Raw genomic sequence first — 19,106 nt, forward strand, 5'->3', positions numbered from 1 at the left:
GGTGGAAAGAAGAAGAAGAAGAGAGGAGAGGAGAGGAGAGGAGAGAGAGAAAAATAGAAATAGACCAGCTGAAGATAAAAGGAGTGTGAAAAGCCCGCGATAGGCAGTAGGGCGACAGAAGGGAGGGTGTGTGATGTGGATAAGTATGTAAGAAGAAAGACAAGTTAAAAAAAGAAACGGTTTCTCTCTTGTACCAAATGCTTCTGCTTGCTGCTATTTGCTGTTTGCTGCTAACTCACTGCCCACGACTGCCAGCACGCTTCGGGTTTGGAAGGAGCAAAAAAAAAAAAAAAAAAAAAGCCTACGGACACTAAAAATAAATAAGTCATTTTACACGTTGTACAAGGCCACTCGTTGCCCATCCAATATGGATGAAGCTGGAAAAAAAACCCCCGCAGAGTTAAAAGAAACCGTGGAAATAAGGGTAATCTATGCCAATTATTAAAAATATGGGCACACGCACTCGAGAAACGCAAAGGGATCGGCATGTTTCACCCAGTTGTTGCGGGGCCATTCAAAAGACGGCGATTATGTGATAGACATGGTGCAATTGTTGACGGACTTCTTTATTGTCACTACTACTACTACTACTACTACTGCCACTATCAGACTTGTTCAATGTTGCTGCTGTTCCTTGGTGTAATGGCCGTACACCAGATCATAGCCGTCGAACTCGTACAGGATGCGGTGCGAGCGCTTGTAGCCGCCTGGCATCGACCCCATCGAGCGCACCATGTGACTGTGGCTATGGTTATCCTTGTGGTGGTGCGAGGTGAAGAATGTCACCGTAAACGATTCAGGATCAAAGATGTTTGTCACTTGGCTGACGAGCGTTTCGATGGGGCTCTGGCCATCGCCTGCGGTCGCATGAGACTCCTCCACGGGTATATTGGTCTCGAACGAGGCGTACGAGCAGTCAGGCTCGGGGGTGACATGGATCGTAAAGTAGCGGTCGTCCTGGAGACCGTTGGACGAGTATCCGCAGGGCTCAAACAAGAACGAGTCGATCTGGGCCTCTGGATACAACGCTCCAATGCCTGTCAACTGGTCCACGAACTGGCCGCCCACCGTGCCCAACTCGGTTAGACTGGGATCGTGGTAGAATCCCTTTTGCATCTTTTCAGGGTTCAGCCGTCGCATCAGGATTTCCACCGTCTGGTCAGCGTGCGTGTGACCAGTGCCGAATGGCGAAGGGTTCTCGACAGTCACCGGGGTCGACTGACCGCTACTGATGATTTCTCGATCCACCCTTCTTTCATTCATCTCACCTACTGCTGCTGCTGCTGCTGGTGCTGCATGGCGTTTGGGGGAGGAGGATTCAACAGCAAGCGGAGCAACGCCGTTATGGTGAAGCACATCATCGGCCGGCTTGGTAATATAGAGATGCCATTGATCCGTTGCCACTTTGCCGATGGTATACGCCGAGCCGTTGTCTACACACAGTAAACAAAGAAAACACACACGCACACACGGTTAGTTTTAGCCGCAGACAACAACAACAACAAAACATTTATGCATACCAAAATATTTGTTGAGAAACTCAACCTCGCTGTCCCAGGAACGATGAGGTCCGACCTGTCTCTCTGGGAACATGAATGCCTTGCGGGAATAGAAAACACGCCACACCTTTTCAAAGCCACAGTATTGATGGGCAACCTCCAAAATACGGGGAAGGGCCAATAAAAGCGTGGTCGTACCACATGTCTTGAGGATGAGCTTGTGAGGATATACAAACATGGACGACTCACTATGGAACGGTGGGGTGTATTGTTCATATTAATCAGCATGCTTGTACCCCTTGAATGAATTGATTCATTGGCTGTGTTGTGTGCGCGACATTACGTCATAAAACGAATTTTTCTTTTGGTACATACCTCAATAGATAGGCGTCCACATGGTCATTTGTAATTACGTTCAGGACCGTGCACTTGACAAGTGCCAACACGTCGTCCCACACAGACCGTGGAACCACGCGTAATCCGGTATTGATATTATTAGCGTTGTGATGATGGTGTACTGGATACTCGCCACGGCGATGTGGCCGGGGAGGACTAAAGCGCGCAATGGCTTCTGACTTGTCTTCGTCGTCGTTGTTGCTTGATCCATCGTCTTCCTCAGAAGAGTTGAAGTAGTCCAGATCCTGATGATCTGCGAGCCGCTGGGCGGAGGGAGAGAACCATACTTCGAGTAACTTTTCGGGTCCTTCGAAGCATCCTTGCTGCGCCGAGTAGTTGTCGCCTTGGCACGGAGTAGCAAGATCGACCATTATGATTAAGAGAAAGTGTGTGTGTGTGTTGCTTGATTAATTACTTTTGTTGTTGTTGTTGTTGTTGTGGATGATGTTGATGATGATGATGATGACGACGCGTTGGTTTGTATAAAGATAAAAGAGTAATTGATTCTAAGAAAGAGAAAGAGAGACAGAGAAGAGGGGGGGGGAGAAAGCTTATACAAAATTTTCTTGGCTAGGATTCAGTAGAGAGCAGGCGGAGGTGCAGGAGGAACGCCAGAATGCATAGCACGATGGAAAGAATAGAATAGGTGGATGTTGCTGCTGTTCAAGGTGGTTGGAAGGGTCTGTAACCTTGTACGGGTACTACTGTTCGGCGACGTACAAAGGCTTGCTTGAGGTTTCCGTGAGACGGGATGGTGGGCAGACCAAGGAGGTTATGACAAGAGTTGAATGGTTAGAAAAAGACCAACAGGCGTTGAGAAAGTGTCTGTGGCAAGAAGTGTGGTTGTTTTCTTTTTTCTTTAGGCGAAAAGGGAAGAAAGAAAAAAAAAGACAGTTAAAAAGAAGGAAGAAGAAGAAAAGAGCGCAGTCTACAAACGGTTAAAACATGAAAAGTTTTTCATTTGCCGATCTCTCCCTTCTGTTACCAGAGCGTCGAGACTTCTCAGTCCCCGCATAACGCTCTCTCTCTCTCTCTCGCTCTCTTTTTAACGTTTGTGGTCAAACCCTATTTTTTTTTTTGGTCAACGTCATCGCAAGTCGTTCTGTATGGCGTTGTCGTGCTTGTCGCTACTGCCAGTGTTGGTCACCGACAGCTTTCTTGAAAGCTCTTGCTGGGACATGGTCGTCGTTCTCCATTGCGAAACTCTGTTGGAATGAAGAGGACCCTTTTTTTTGGTCTGAACGCCTGACATGCATATGAGACATAACCCCCACCCACCCACCCACCCTTTACCCCAACTTTAGACCAACAACTGTGACGACAGATTATTTCTGTGGCCCATTTGTCATTTGAGTCGTACATGTTTGTGAAAGCTGGTTGATTGATTGATTTACTTTTTTTGGAGCTCTTGATAATCAGTCAAATGCAGCACTACTAGTACTACGAAGGTACGACACGTGAGGTTGGGGGGGGGAGGGGGAAGAGATGCTGTTTTTAGATCAATGCTGTTAGAAGAGCTGCGGCAACACCTCTGGTATAATGATGCACTGTTAGTACACTGTTCTACTGCGGCTGACCGGATTCTGAAGCGAGAATGGATGCTACCACCATGATTGATGTCATAAATCCTTGTATAGTGCAGCTGTACATATGTAGCAGCCCATCTTTGGCAACAGTGCCAAGAATGACCATTTGGAAGAAAAAAGCTTTGCGTATGATACACACTCTCTTTCACTTTTAACCCCTCAACCCTACCACCCCCTTGCTTGGCTCATCTTCTGGTGTCATCCAGCACCTCTGAAAGTTATGATGTCAACGGGACTTGTTGCAAAATATCATACATGCAAGCACGGGCCTGTATGATACAGGTAATAATATGCACCGTGTTCTTAGAATAGCTCACATCCGTACACAGGATAAAACGCCGACGACCCCGTGTACCACGAATATCATAGCATCATGCTGTTGCTGTTTCGTAGATCAAGTAGGAAAAGGTTGCTGGACCGCCTCTCTTCTTGCGTCTTTGAAAGAGCGCTCAAAAAGGACATTAACCGTCCTAGGAGAGAAGAGATTTTTATATTATAAACCAGCCTTCTTTTCCTTTGCCATAATAGTTAGCCATTCCGCCTTTTGTTTTAAAGCACTTTGGAGTTAATTTCATAATTTGTAAAGTGAGTGGTGGTAGCGCACATGCGCACGGTGCCGCCACCAACAGCTCCTGCAGCAGCAGCTCATACTGCATGCATATCATGCCACATATTGTAACTGTGAATCGTATTCTTCAAAGTTCCTATTAATGTACTGTTGTACTTAGCATAGATCCATAATATCCACAATGCCATATACTCTTCGTTGGTGACATCTCTTTATATTAAGTGTATCGGCAAGAGTGATTTACATACATCATTTTGGCACCCAAGTTCTTACTTTTTGTGTGTATGTAGCAGTAAACTTGGTGTGTTTTCGAAAATGGAGCTAAAGACCTTTTTATCCGTATTAGATGATGTGGGTTTATTTGAGAACTAGTAGTATACACAGAATAATAGCAGAGAGGTGGAGGTGTGAATGCAAAGAGAGAAGAAGTTACCTCATAGTAATTGCTACGCACAAATCTAGTCAGTAACAGATCGTTCTGTGCAAGCACGGTAATACTATTGTTGTCTGGTATAGATACAATGCTTGTGTCTCCATGTGCTGCTGCAAGTCCCGAAGATGTCCATCAATCACCTATGTTTAGCCCGCGCTACTCCTGCCAAATCTCTTTTAAAAGATACCCATGCGCGGGGAAGAAAAAAAGTAGTATCTAGTACGTAACAGAACGCTATTTATGCAGCATGTACAACTATGTCCAGCTGCGTTACTGTTCGTTTACATTAGACTATTTATCTCTAGATTATTTTATATCACTTGATAGAAAGACTCTTGCAGCCCAAATTAATGCGTCTTTTATATTAAGCAATGGAAATGACACATTCTTTGCGCTGTTGCCGAAAAACACTCACCCTTGCTATCTCTTTGTTCATGTTTCTTAGTGTTCCACTTTCGCTTCCTTTTCGCCCAGGCTTTGTTTTCACAAGGGCATCGTAGTCCACCTCCTCGCCATACATCATTGCTTGTATGTACACATATCGGGGGTCTCCTTGCTTTGGTTATGCGTCCAGATTGGGTCGTTTGTACAGATTCTATTGGATTGTTATACACTTTACTGTATTGCACATAAACGTTATTGTAGTTTCGGTAATGTCTCTCTTGCAGACTGTCTACTATGCAATTTGTTCGGCTACAAGGTGTTTCATCAATTGTTCGATAACATAATGGGATTTAAAGAGCACGCCTCGCTTGAGCGTCGATTGATACCGCAAGGCGTAATCATCAGCGTGTCCAGCCACGTACAGGGCGAGATTTAGACCTTTTACCAAAAAGAAATTGTGAGGCCTTTTTAATCGATGAGATGATGGTGCAAAAACGGGAAGCACGCATTTAAAAAAACGATTCAACCCAAGTTTGGATGTTGACCAACGTCGGGCAAATAACGTTGTGATTTCCTCAAATCCACCGCCCATCTTGTTCCTTCAAGTTTTTATTTGATGATATGCTACTGTCCACACATTTATATGACCAAACGATTCCCCAAACATCATGATCCACTGTTGGGAAAACTTCCATTGAAATCTAGGAATTATGAGTATTTCTGTTAAGCGACGATCCCTATTGGAGGGACAGATAGCCATTTCGCCGCTCATTATCAGTCGTCGCCCACGGTGTATGCAATGCCTTTGAAAGTGATCCAGAGACTAAGTCCTTCTTGACCTATTGGTAAAGGTGACATGAGCTTGGTTAACATTTCCATATACTGACCGAATCAGTGGCTCAAGATAGGGTGATTTAGAATTACCAGAATATGGTAGCCTTGGAGCGTCCATTTTACGACAAGCCCTACATAAGACGCATGGAGTCCAAGAGCAAACACATATTACTATCCCTGCCAACTTTAGTTGATATGCCACCTTGCCACCAGTCAATGCACCGGTTGTGAATGAAATTACTGTTGGAGAAGTCTTGTAATGAAGAAGTTGCTCGTCCCCAGCACACTTTTCTGTGGCATCTCTAGGCAAGACACATAGTAAAATTAAGCGGATCGTAATTTATACCAGAAGGGCCGAATGGGACGTAATACACAGTAAACGGTGCTCTTAACGTATATAAAAAGCAACTGCAAAAGAGCAGGATTTTTCTCTCGGGCTTTATTATAACATCTTAATTCGGCAACGACAAATAGTCTGCAAAGAGACGATCAGAGACACAATGTGTATTTTGCTGTGGAAATAGTAGGCAACAATAGGGGAGAATTCGCTTCATCTCTCTTTTTATTACATAACAAAACGAAGGCTATGAACGCGTATGCACTAACTCACAATAACGACAAGCATAACGGACGTAAATCAGCAGGATGCAAAAGTCTAGGAGTGAGGAGCGCAACACAGATCTTTCTTTTTTAAATAGTGACAAAGTTACGCGTGTGTCAAATCTTGAACGTTCCAACAGCTTTCCCCTGAAACGGAAACTATGCGCATTGTGACGCAACGATTTGGCCAATTGACTTTGCACTCGAAATGCACAAAGGGATGGCAAGTGAACAAGGTGATCAATGGAGCAACAAATTACGCGCAAAAGTGTCAGAAGTTGTAGGAAGTCATCGTTTGTAGTGTTATTCTTCTGATCGTCCCCATGGATCTTGAACGCTGCTTTAAAAGAACGTAGAACCGCACAAAAACAAACGAACCGATTTACTTTATCGGCAGCAATGAAAAACAATGAAGGAATGAGTCGATTTCACTAGCGGCAGCGGATACTTTTAATGAGCGGGCCAACTTATCTGCAGCAGCACATACTTGGGATGGAGGATAGAACTTTAGCAGTAGCATAAACAGGGATGGAGGATGGAGGAGAGAACTGTTGGCGGATAGCGACAATGGTAAAGCAACAGTTGACGAGCACGGTTAAACATAGAAGATAACGGGTCTTTATTATAAAGTGCAGCGATGGGGGCATCTTTTTCCGCACACACATAACATTACGTGCCACACACACAGTCAAAAGACAATATTAAAAGTACTGTGAACTACGCTATATACACACGTTGTTTGTCTTGTTGGGTGAAGGAATGTAAACTGGCTGCTGGGTGGAGTGTGTTCTCAACATTCACTGATGATAAATTGTCTACTTTGTCAGTCACTCCTATTTCCGTCATTTACTGCTCACAGAAAAGCATTTCTTCCGTGAATGTACTTGCTCATTCGCATTCGTGTCTTTGTTTTCGCTTGACACGGTGCCGTGCACGGCCCCACTCACAAACAAGCGCCGATACCATCGGAGGGTGCAGCTCCGCATGGTGAGAGACACGTACCACTACCGCCGCAGCACATTTGTTTACTTGACCACCAAGCACACCCCCTTTCCTTTCCTTTCGTGATAGTCCCTTTGAGCCATATCATATGCTGAAAGCCATACTATTAAGCAAAAGCCAATGAAAATCCATGGAACTTGGTGGAACTTTTTGAAGTCCCGAGCGTGACAGTCAAAAAACGTCTATATAAAGCGAGCAGTTTCGCTTTTCCTTTCTTTTTCTTTTTCTTCACTTTAGTTCGTTTTGGAAAGGCGTTGGGCTGTATGCGCAGGGGTCACTGTCTGTGCTATGATCAGTTCCGTGCCAGTGCTGGCGATTGTTCAGAGTTTTCTGATGATTGGATGGGCTCAGTGGTCCGCCATGAAGAGATGACTGCAATGTACCAGTGCGGGTCAGTGGAGGGTGAGGAACGAACAGATTATTATTACTATTATTTATTACACACATTATTACACACAAATAAGAAAATGATAAACAAAATAAAACAATCTTTTTCTTTTCGCACTCTTCTCATAAACGTTTTACCGCTTTATATTTTTTGCTTTGCCTTTTTTTCATGTGCTTGACAAGTTCCTTATTTTTTTGCCCACCCACAGCTCTGTGCTAAACAAAGCGGAGAACAATGACAGACGACAGTAACATGATCACAACGCGCTTTATCACACTTTGACACTCCTTTTCACTTTCTGTGTTCGCCTACATTGCTTGTTGCCGCAGATATGATGCGACCTTCTTGTGAAAAGGGGTTATTTTATAAGAGGCAACACCAGAGCATACGCCAACAGGCTAGTATAACTGCTAGATCTTAAAATTGGAAAGTCTGTTTTCAGCTGCTCGTCTCTCTCTCTTTTTTCCTGCAAGTAGCTTATCACAACAGGATCTTTTTGTCATTTTGAAAAATGCGCCTGTTTTTGGACCAAACGTCACTTCCAAGAGGCGACAAGAAGGCGATAAAGCTTGCGCAATGACCGTGCTATCATAATAGTTCTTAAGCATGTTGATCGCATTGTAAACTCTTTGGTCTGCTCGAATTTGTATCCTTTGTAGAGTAGATCGATGATGACGTCTGTACTATAAATGTAGCTTGATGTTAGTGAGTGGTACTTCTGTCGGTGTGGTACGAAAACATATGAGGGAAACAAAGAATCGGCAGTGCTAAGGTCAATAATAATGAGTAGATCTCGCTTGCATACTTTGATTTATGTATAGATACCTGTTTAATGGGATTGCTGAAGTTTGAGGGGCGCAAATGGACGCCTTCAATTCAACAAGCCATCTACGAAAGGAGCCATTTTGCTCGCCTTTTCCTATTTCCTCTTCTTCCAAATGAACTTGCACCTGGTGAATATGTGATTCCATTACTGCATTGGTATTATCATTGCTGTCTGGATTCTTCCTGTTGTTTTGCTTCTTGATTGAGCTATCATCGCTACCATCTGATAAATTATATATTTTATCATATACTGTATACATGTAAGCTCGACACATCAGTAACCATCATCAAGACAAATATGACACGTCTTTGGAAACCACACTGGTAATACATATTGCTATACTGTATGCAGACTGCGTATAACCAATGATAACGTTACCTTGCTGCGATTTCATAATGATGCACCCGATAGGGTCTCCCACTAAATGTTCATACACGCGAACAGTTTCTGCGCCATATAACAACAGCAACAATAATACAAGTTGGGTTGAAAGAAAAAAAGTATTGTGTACATGTGTCGTTTATCCATTTTACCATCCAGTTCGACAGAAACAACAGCCTGCACAATTTTGACAACAATGTCGGTACCGTATGGATCGGGTGCTAATGAACTCACTGTAATGGAGCGTGCTATACGCCGGAACGAAAGAAGAAAAAAGACTAACCTGCTGGCATTTATTACTATAAAAAGTTACATAGGAAAGCGTGCGTGTGGTGTGGCAGCGAAAAATCAGGTATATACGTGCCTGAATTCAAAATGTGCATCATCACCGATTTCGTGATTTAGCTTTATTTCCTGAGAACTCTGTGCTAGAGTGGAAAATCCGTCCTGCTACATCTCTTCTATTAAATAGGGAAGGGTCCTTACGATTTCAATCCCAGCGTAAAATCCAGATTTGGAAATTTCACTTTGTTACGACCATGCTTTTTTAACGTTGCACGTTCTTGGGAGACTTGGGTAAACTTCAACTTTGTGCCGTCTTCCTAGACTATTACCACATTGCATTTCTCAATATGAGCTCCGAAGAGGTGTGCTACTTGATTTCATCTGCCATCAACGACATTTGAGGTTTTTTTGTAAAAATCGTTGAGCATTTTCCACCGTTAGCCGGGATTCTGACAGACTGCTCTAAATGAGCTACAATTTTACTAACTATTTTTTTTCTGCACATTTCTCGACAAAGCAGTCGACCGATCATGTCTGTCACTGTGGCTCGGATCGCATGGAGCCATGTCCAGTGCATTCTCGCAGTGTTTCAGTAGAATAGGCAACACATATTTTAACCATGTGTATTTAAATATTACTGCTGCAGCTGTTTGCTTACAAAGCTACAGATAGTTCGTTTTTGTAAGAACTTTTGCGCCTACGTTTTGTATCTGTGGTTCGAGCACCCATCGTAGGCAGTAGGCGTTATCATAGAGAATGCCCACTTAACCCTATCAACTGCGGTACTGTGTACTTACTAAATTTTTGGTGATAATGCAATTTTGCTGAAAAGATTACAAACAAACCTCCTCCAATACTCGCTATAGCTACTACCTTGCCACGATCACCTGTGCCTATGATCAACAGTTCGCCTCCACCAACTTCTCCTGCTGTCGCTGCCCCACCTTTTAGGGCTTCGGGTTTAGAGCGGGGCAGCGCCCTAACAGGAGGGTCAGCGGGAGGGAACGTCCTACAAATATAATTATCAATGTCATATTAGCAAAAGCATCTCTAGGTCGTAACAAATAATAGAACTTCGGGTCTTTGCTTTGGTAAGTAAGTAGGGCGAGCAAAGCGAGCTTTGTTTAGGGTGTAACAATCACATTTTTAGTAAGTATGATAGAGCGAACACAACGGCCTAGGTTTAGGGTGCAACAATCGCACCTTTCATGATGTCCCAGAATTTCCACCTCAACAATTGTCCAATACCCGTTTCAAAAGCAAGAGAATTCCACCTCTAAGATTCTGACCTGTAAATTTTACGAAGAAACTGAACACGATCTGTTCAGTTGCGAGGATTGCCCGGGTATTGGACATGAATCGTCTGAGAGTTCGGAGTGCATTAACTCGAGTAACTGACACAGTAATCAGCTACATAATCTTAATCTGAAAGAGGTATTGCCTTTAGGCATTTTTAGTGCAGTGACGACAATGACTTCAAGACCAAAATTATAAAAAACACCGTTCTCACTCCTGTCAAGCAGAACAAATTTTCAGCATTGTTTGAAGGTAAAAGGGGGGTGGTAGGGGGCATTGCCCCCACCCGGGGTCTGGGGCAGAGCCCCAGTAAACTGGTCCCTGGAGGACAGATGCTGACACGCAGCGAAGCGGAGGGGCTCACATCGTCCGGAAGCGAAGCGGAGGGGCTCACATCGTCCGGAAGCGAAGCGGAGGGACCAGTTTATTACATATAATACTACAACTACGCCTATAGTGTTAGCAGCAGCAGCAGCAACGGATGGTATCACGGTAACAAAAACGATACCCCGCTGATTAAGCAATGTATGATTTAGATGAAGCTCTTGTCGTTGCCTTGTGCATCGTCAACTGCACAATGGCCCAAACTATACTTTAAAGTATCGTAAAAGGTCCTCAGCTCATGACCAGGCTCTTTGTCGGTTCAAGATGTTCCCATTGGTATTGTATTGCATAGCAAGAGCTGCAACTTACAATACATGTAGCAGCAGGGCCTTGCATAAGCACCATTATGCATGGAAATATGAATAAATATGCACTAGCTCTCCATGATTGGACGTAGTAGCCATGTATGGGAGCCATCATGCATGTCAACTCAAACTAACACCACGTCTCTCTTCCAATTCGACACCATACACCTCTATTAGTAACTAGAAAGAATAACCAATGATTCCATAAAAAATTTTCTGTATTCAAACAAGGGCATAGACCTTAGTATTAACGGGGGAAGGTGAGTTTTTACGTGTATTTGGTGTGCTATAAAATTGCTCGAAGGTCCGGGAAGCAAATGGGAGGTTTGGGTTGGGTAATCGAATGGGGATTATGTGTTATTTTTTAAAACTTTATAAAAGAAAGATGGGAGAAAGTCATGGGAGAAAAAAGAGATGTTCTTAATACTGTATGCATTCTGGGTGGTTTACTGCAATTGCTGTTCCTCCAAAACGCCACCTTCATCATCTTCTTCGAGGTAGTCATCTTCTATAGATCAGTAGTTAGTAACATTTTCCTCAAAAAACATCCACACACTCTGCTTAGTGGAAAAATAGAAACAAAAACGTACCCAATTCTTCTTCCATATCCTCAACACCAGCTTCCTGATATTGCTGGTATTCGGAGACAAGATCGTTCATGTTGGACTCGGCCTCAGTGAACTCCATCTCGTCCATACCCTCACCAGTGTACCAATGCAAGAAAGCCTTGCGACGGAACATGGCAGTGAACTGCTCGTTGACACGCTTGAACAACTCTTGGATAGCAGTGCTGTTACCAATGAAGGTACCCGACATCTTCAAACCGACAGGAGGAATGTCACACAACGAGGTCTTGACCGAGTTAGGGATCCACTCGACAAAGTAGGACGAGTTCTTTTGCTGGACAGCCAACATCTGGTTCTCGACTTCCTTGGTCGACAAGCGGCCACGGAAGATGGTGGCGACGGTCAAGTAGCGACCGTGGCGAGGGTCAGAGGCGGCCATCATGTTACGGGCATCGAACATTTGTGCGGTCAATTCAGGGACGCTGAGGTTGCGGTATTGTTGTGAGTTGAAGGCAGTCAAAGGAGCAAAACCGACCATGAAGAAGTGAAGACGAGGGAAGGGAACTAAATACATTGTTTTTGATTAGCTTCACACCACTCACCTGATTACTCAATCACTCACTCATTCACTCACTGAGAGCGAGATATCTTCGGAAAGAGAGAAAAAAAATAAACTTACCCATGTTGACGAAAAGCTTACGAAGATCAGAGTTCAACTGACCAGGGAAACGCAACGAGGTGGAGACACCCGACATGACAGCCGAGACTAGCTGGTTGAGCTCACCGTAACCGGGGTTGGAGAGCTTCAAGGTGCGGAAGCAAATATCGTAAAGAGCTTCGTTATCGATACAGAAGGTAGCATCGCAGTTTTCGACCAATTGGTGGACGGAAAGGACAGCGTTGTAGGGCTCAACGACAGTGTCAGAGACCTTGGGCGAAGGGACGACCGAGTAGGTGCACAACATACGGTCGGGGTACTCTTCACGGATCTTGGACAACAAGAGCGAACCCATACCGGAACCGGTACCACCACCAAGCGAGTGGGCCAACTGGAAGCCCTGCAAGCAGTCGGTGTGCTCAGCCTCCTTACGGACAATGTCCAAGACGGACTCGACTAATTCGGCACCCTCAGTGTAGTAGCCCTTGGCCCACGAGTTACCAGCGCCAGACTGGGCAGAGACAAAGTTGTCGGGGCGGTAGAGCTTGCCGTAGCCGCTACCACGGATGGCATCCATGGTGGCAGGTTCAAGATCGACCAACACGGCTCTACGGTTTGTCCAACGAAGTGGGGGATGTTTTTTGTTGGTATTTTAACTTACAACAAACATACTGATCCCCTCTCCCTATTTGAAACTCCCTTTATTTCTCTTCTTCGCCTTCTTCTCTCCCTTTCTTGTTTTCATACATACCTGGGCACGTATTTGCCCGACGAGCCTTCGTTGTAATAGACGTTGATGCGCTCAAGCTGGAGATCGTTGTCACCAGCATAAGCACCAGTGGTGTCGATACCGTGTTCCTTGGAGATGGTTTCCCAGAACTTTTGACCAATCTAGCGAAACAAAAGAAAACGCGTGCAACCAGTTTGCAGTAATAGCAACAATAGTAGAAGGAAAGGTCAGCTATCTAGATAACATTTGGTATTCTTTCTTTGTTCGATGCATACTTGGTTACCGCACTGGCCTAAAGAATAACCGGAGAGAAAAAAAAAAAGAAATAGACGACCTTGTCAGTGAACTGTGCATTCAGAAAAGCTTAAAAAGAGGGGATGATTGCACCTCCATCATCTTACCAGCTTGGATGTGGATGATTTCTCTCATGATGGAAATTTACAAAACTAGAGAAAAAGATGGAACTGGTTAAAAAGAATTAAAAAAAAAGGAGGGAGGGTTGGGAGGAGAAAGCGTCTCTCTTTCTCCTTTTTGTAGCCAACCGGATACCGTCTTTCGATAAACAGCAGTAACAACAATGACGCCGTCATTCACAGTACCAAAAACCTGAAAAATACTTACTCGACAAATGTGTTGAGTGATGAAGAAGGGGGGCGAACGAAAAGGAGCGTCGGCGTGTTGCCCTTTGACAAACCGTGTCGGGTTCCACCTCGTGTACACGAACCGAATCAGGTAATTCGTTACTGCTCCGCGATTACTACAATTGTTCAAGTAAGGCCTGCATATGGGGCCACACCGCAGCTTTCATGTACGACTGCGTCTTTTTGCTCGTCGCACTCGCACGCCGAAGCCTCTTTTTTTTTTTGTCGCGTGCTTAAATGAACCTTTACACAACGCGCACCACACACACACAGATACAGAGAGCAAATCATTCGGTTTGCTACCTTAACAAGTCATTCAAATCGGGTTTGATATGGTGCCACAAAAAAATAGAGGTATGTGCGTGTTCAACAGCTTTATTCAAATTTCCATACTCTGGTCCATTGCCTCTTTTTGTTTCTGTTCCTTTTGTTTGCGCTCTATCAATGAGCTCATGCAGTCATACAACAGGTCATACAAGCCGTGAAAGCCTAAAGTTCTGAGATCCTCCAGTAGTTCCACGCGATAGTCCATATATGAGACCGATATTCCGCCAGTCTAGGACGTTTTGGTTGGTTGGTTAATTAAAGCGTTGTTACTATGGAAATAGAGAAAATAGCAGAAACTTACTTCGCTAAGTGTTTCCAATAGCTGTGCAGTAACTGGACCATTATGACGTGCTTCTACGTTTGCGTTATTTTCCTTTTCCTAGAGAGAGAAATGCGCGAGTACACCACATGTCAGTAAAGAGTAGACGTAAATTAAACTTTTTTTTTATATTCCTACTGTCAAAAAAAAATTGAAACTCACTTGAATGAATCGTTCCGAAAAACCAGCCAGGGCAGCAGAGTGAGTGAGTGATAGCACAAGGTTTGCCGATTCCCCACGTGACTCGCACAGATTATCGTAGACTTTGGTAATCTCACTGGAAGTAAGTGTGAGAACGGTGAGCAAGAAATAGCATTAGTAGCCCACGATCATTACACGACTTACGGAGAAAGCGAGAATGGAAGTTCATCTTCTGTTGAACGAGCAAGAGCCGAGTTACGCCACAGTGCACTGCAGATATCCATAACATGCGTATTGAAATTGTCCAAATAATCGGACGTGTGTCGTGTCACCCAATCGCCGATTTTTCGATCATTATCCTCAAATGCTTTTTTGTACTGGTGAACGATACCGCATATCCGAGACACAGACATCCCGCATATTGAAAAGAAACTGCGGTAGATCAGCGGCGCGGCAGGTATAATGATCTCGGGGATATCGTGGTTGATGGAAATGGACGACACAAACTCAAAGAAGGAGAGCGCTGCGTGTTGTAGTAGTGGATGGTCGCCTTCCATACCCAATCCGATCACACTCAACCGATCGACGTGGTAGATGAAGTGCTGGATGGTTCGAAAGTAGTCCACGTTGAAATCTAGTCCTTGGAAAAGCCACACCCTAATCACGTCCCAGAAAAAATTGTTTTTAGCATGCATTAGTATACTTTGCATGGAGAACGTACAACGCGACGTTATGAAAATAATGATGAATATTGCTACTCACATCTCATCCATATCAATCTCAGTATTAGTGCTCCGTCGTTCACGGTGTCGCTTCCAATCCAGCAATGCCCAGTTTTTAAGCCATTCTGTGTAGCATAAGATCAATTTTGCCTATATTTCCACCATAATCAGTATACACAAAGCCACATAGAAACAAGGATATTTGCATGCCTTACCTTCCATTTGACATCGGAAACATAATATAGCCGATGGAGTGGCTTCAGGTACCAATCGTTGATTTCTAAAAGAAAATTGTAAGTACAAGAGGCTCAAAGAAAGACGAACAATACGTAAAGCTGACACAGTACCTTCAAAGGATCCAGGTCGTACAAACGTAAGCAATTCAAATACTTCATTTTCGAATTCCCATCCGTTCCATGTGCTTATATAATCTTTCAGGAATGTTTCGAGGATAGGTAGATGTGCCTATTGACATGTGCGTTTTGAATATATTAGTGTTCCTTTCTAATGGTTCAATTGGCAGAAAGAGAGAAAAAAAACAGTTTTACCTTTGTGAGGCGTGCCATGGTGATACATTTTTGTAAAAGCTCTTGTAATGATTTCTTATACATCGTTGAGTGGTTGCGACCCTTCAGTAGTTCCTGCAGAACGTTCGATAACCAGTTACTTATACGCATTACCGAAGATTCTAACAGCAATTTTTAAACAAAAACGGTTATTTGGTTTTTTTCAATCCGGATAATCACTCCATCTTACCACGTGGATCGCAGGCGATCAAATGCTGCAGTAGCCGGTTGTCCAAGATGGACGCCATCTGGTCAGGCAATGTTAAACGGTCCAGTTTTTCAGCAAGGTCAACCACATTATTTATTTCACGAAGTGTGACGGAGGGCTATAATTCAATTCAAGAACAAGGAGCCATATCAGTAACCCGACTAAAATAACACATACATGCAGACACGAAACCACATTAGCTTTACCAAAGACGAGTTGGTGGTGGTGGTGGGCAGTGGCACCTTTAAAGATGCGACATCGTGGCCTCTTCGTTGTCGTTTTCGCTACAAAAAAACATACACATGAAGTAAAAAACAATCATTATTGGAGAAAACATAAGGGTTAAAAGAAATTACAGTACAAAACACAAAAAGAATGCTCACCGGTTGCATCTCATTGTCCGTTGCGCCTCTTCTAGTGGTCGATACGGATCCATCTGTTGAGCGATCTGCACCCCACATATTTCGGATTTCGCTATACCTGTCGACGAGATGTTTTAATGGATTCTATGATAAAGAGAGAATATGCGTGTTTTTGTTCTTAATAATCTCCCTTCTCAAATCTATTATTTGATTTTCTTCTTTCTTTTGTGACTAGCACATAAAACATACTGCAAAGTTTGGTTTCTTTGATCTGCCGGGAACAATAAGTTCTGGATTATAGAGCTTGAATACATTCATTAAAGCGACAAGTTCGGGCTCAGGACCATTCTTGTCAATGAGGTCTTGACTAGAAAGGAGAGGAGATACAAATGTTATTAATCTTCTGTAAACAGTATATATGCATTTCAACTTTCCCCTATGATCTGTCCACTTATACTAACAGTTGATGAATCCGATACTTCTTCACATGATGGCGTCTTGTCATACGACACAAGAGATGACACAGATGGATTCGCAATTTTTTCATAGAGAGGTAGTGGAAGAGCACGCCATAGAACTTTTCAAAGCTATGGATGTTGTCGATATGGTCATATATGGCAATAATCCAATTTATCAGGCCGAGCTATACATATACAACACAACGACATGAGATGATGAGGGTTAGCCTCTTTTTCCTCATGCATGGCTCATTGATAGCAACTCGCCTGAGCTGTTCTTACTTACGATAATGGCAGCCGGTAATTCCGTTTTTGATGCTGTAGTTCCAGTTTCGCGCATGCTTAGAAATTGCAATACTCGTACGACATGCCTGAATTTGACTGGACCGCGAGGCAATAGTACTTCGATGAGTGCTTGGCAGGAAGTAACAGCTGGTAGCAGTAGAAACACATATTAATCTTTAATGTAATCGTGTCTGTGCGACTTTTATGCAAAACCGTTCATCGTCTCCAACGTCTCTTCGTTTATATCTACATACGCATGTAGATACACTAAACACAAGCAAAAAAGGAAAGACTTACGTAGTTTTCGGCAAAGGATAAGATCCATTAAAACGTTCATTTGTGCATCGTTCACACCAAACCTCTCAATGGCGGTCTTCAGCGCTGGTGATCTTTTCTTAAATCGTGTTCTCAAAGGCGCGATAGGTTGTGCTTTTCATTTATTTTTTTAAAAAGAAAGAAGGAAGTTTGAGTTTTCATAGTTCGTCGGCGTGATATTTAGTGTTTGTTTGTGGAGATATAAGAAAGACATACATGTACTCAAAAGTTGAAGTTCCTGATGCAGAAAGGAATCAATGTTGTCGGTATTGAGATCGCGAATCAGTGAATCACTACTTTCGGCAGACGCGCCGGCTATGAAGAGAGCAAAAGAATATACATAAAAGTTTGTAAGTAATTGTTAAATGTGTTTGCTATATTCTAAAAAAACTTAGAGGGCAATGCGTAAATTAACAAAAGAAAAATCATAATCACATGTTGTATACTTACACGCAGTGTCTGAATTAATTGACGCTACCGACATTTCTTTACTTTTTATGTTACAATAAAAAGTGGAGAGAACGCGACGGAAAGGAGCCGTGCGACACGAGCCTATGAAGCGTGATCCCAAAGTGCAATAGTCGTTATCCACTCCGATTAGAAATTGCCTTTTACGGATGAAAAAAGAGCATCGTCCATTACAATGAAGGGCCTACTATTATTCTGTTGTTTACTGTAGTAAAAGTTCGAGATTACATACACAAGTCCGCTTAATAAAATAGTCATCAAGATAACGTCAGGTGGAGGTACAGCAAATCATAATAGTCGTATATACACCTCTTCGAACAGGGAAGAATATTAGCAACATCATGAGAAAAGATTATCTTTGCTTGTTAATAAGATCTCATATCTATATATTGAATCTACCTCTCGGTGGTGCTGTGTTCAGTGTACGGACCTGTGCCGCTGCTGGTATTGACTGATATTACTTTGTAGAATCCCATCCCGTCGTATTTTCTTTTATCCAGCGTGCGTTACCCTAATGTCAGATACCCGTAATATCATTGCCGCTGGCCTTGATTCTTTTAGGTATGTTTCCTTTCACTGATAGCATACTACGGATGAATTACTCATGCTAAATATAGTGTATACGGCGGCTGCTGCGGTCCAAAATCGTCTTGTCCGAGAATAACACAAATGTATGTACTGTTGCCACACTACAAGCATAATAAAGACTCTTTGAGAAGAATCAGAATTGAAAGAAAAGACTGATGGCACAAAGAGATACAACTACCTATATATATATGTATATATTTGTATACTGCTAGCACATCATAGCGAAAAGTTGTCCACTTCTAATCGAGCCCTACCACTACAGCTCCAGTCAGAGTCTGAACAAGCGAGTTTTCTTGTGTACCTGAATCTGAACAGACGAAAAAACACGCTACAGGTGAGCAATATCGGATATCACGACTATAATTACTCAGCATAACAGAACACATAGCAACCCTGTAAACGACAATCATACATCGAGCAGTTACATACAAACTCATCCGGTAATACCTCTCATACAATCTTGATATGCTCCGTTTGCTCGCCAACGCGAATCAAACTCCTGAAGTGTTGTCGCCCGGTACTCGCTATCGATCCTTTCGTATGGCTAACAAAACCACCAGGGGAAAGAGGTCGCTGATACAATAT

At 43.3% G+C, this 19,106-nt stretch overlaps 4 protein-coding genes across 4 annotated transcripts; all 4 read right to left on the minus strand.

Annotated features, from left to right (window-relative positions):
- Positions 1-615: 615 nt before the first annotated feature.
- On the minus strand, positions 616-2,266 carry BDB00DRAFT_884432 (S-adenosylmethionine decarboxylase; the record flags this gene model as incomplete). Its single annotated transcript, XM_053128328.1, has 3 exons — positions 616-1,433; positions 1,521-1,747; positions 1,875-2,266. The coding sequence occupies 3 exons, from the start codon at positions 2,264-2,266 to the stop codon at positions 616-618; spliced, it is 1,437 nt and encodes a 478-aa protein (XP_052975977.1).
- A 5,780-nt stretch (positions 2,267-8,046) lies between these two features.
- BDB00DRAFT_604502 (uncharacterized protein) lies at positions 8,047-9,314 on the minus strand. The gene is made up of 5 exons (XM_053117996.1): positions 9,262-9,314; positions 9,050-9,118; positions 8,895-8,963; positions 8,516-8,738; positions 8,047-8,373 (listed from the first exon to the last, which is right to left on the minus strand). The coding sequence occupies exons 1-5, from the start codon at positions 9,281-9,283 to the stop codon at positions 8,226-8,228; spliced, it is 531 nt and encodes a 176-aa protein (XP_052975978.1). The 5' UTR covers positions 9,284-9,314; the 3' UTR covers positions 8,047-8,225.
- A 2,051-nt stretch (positions 9,315-11,365) lies between these two features.
- On the minus strand, positions 11,366-13,879 carry BDB00DRAFT_980754 (tubulin beta-1 chain). Its single transcript, XM_053129974.1, has 7 exons — positions 13,743-13,879; positions 13,523-13,567; positions 13,397-13,413; positions 13,143-13,282; positions 12,413-12,999; positions 11,758-12,297; positions 11,366-11,675 (listed from the first exon to the last, which is right to left on the minus strand). The coding sequence occupies exons 2-7, from the start codon at positions 13,548-13,550 to the stop codon at positions 11,614-11,616; spliced, it is 1,374 nt and encodes a 457-aa protein (XP_052975979.1). The 5' UTR covers positions 13,551-13,567; positions 13,743-13,879; the 3' UTR covers positions 11,366-11,613.
- A 218-nt stretch (positions 13,880-14,097) lies between these two features.
- Positions 14,098-18,017, minus strand: BDB00DRAFT_842159 (Mis6-domain-containing protein). Its single transcript, XM_053124868.1, has 17 exons — positions 17,916-18,017; positions 17,682-17,780; positions 17,448-17,579; positions 17,152-17,297; positions 16,869-17,050; positions 16,657-16,774; positions 16,429-16,551; positions 16,252-16,329; positions 16,028-16,163; positions 15,820-15,959; positions 15,619-15,736; positions 15,487-15,551; positions 15,312-15,421; positions 14,754-15,206; positions 14,571-14,685; positions 14,391-14,468; positions 14,098-14,318 (listed from the first exon to the last, which is right to left on the minus strand). Exons 1-17 carry the CDS (start codon positions 17,947-17,949, stop codon positions 14,142-14,144), a joined length of 2,304 nt encoding a protein of 767 aa, XP_052975980.1. The 5' UTR covers positions 17,950-18,017; the 3' UTR covers positions 14,098-14,141.
- Positions 18,018-19,106: the final 1,089 nt, after the last annotated feature.

Source organism: Zychaea mexicana (genome assembly GCF_025766255.1).
Source record: "Zychaea mexicana strain RSA 1403 chromosome Unknown BDB00scaffold_83, whole genome shotgun sequence".
In the NCBI taxonomy this organism is placed as follows: domain Eukaryota; kingdom Fungi; phylum Mucoromycota; class Mucoromycetes; order Mucorales; family Lichtheimiaceae; genus Zychaea; species Zychaea mexicana.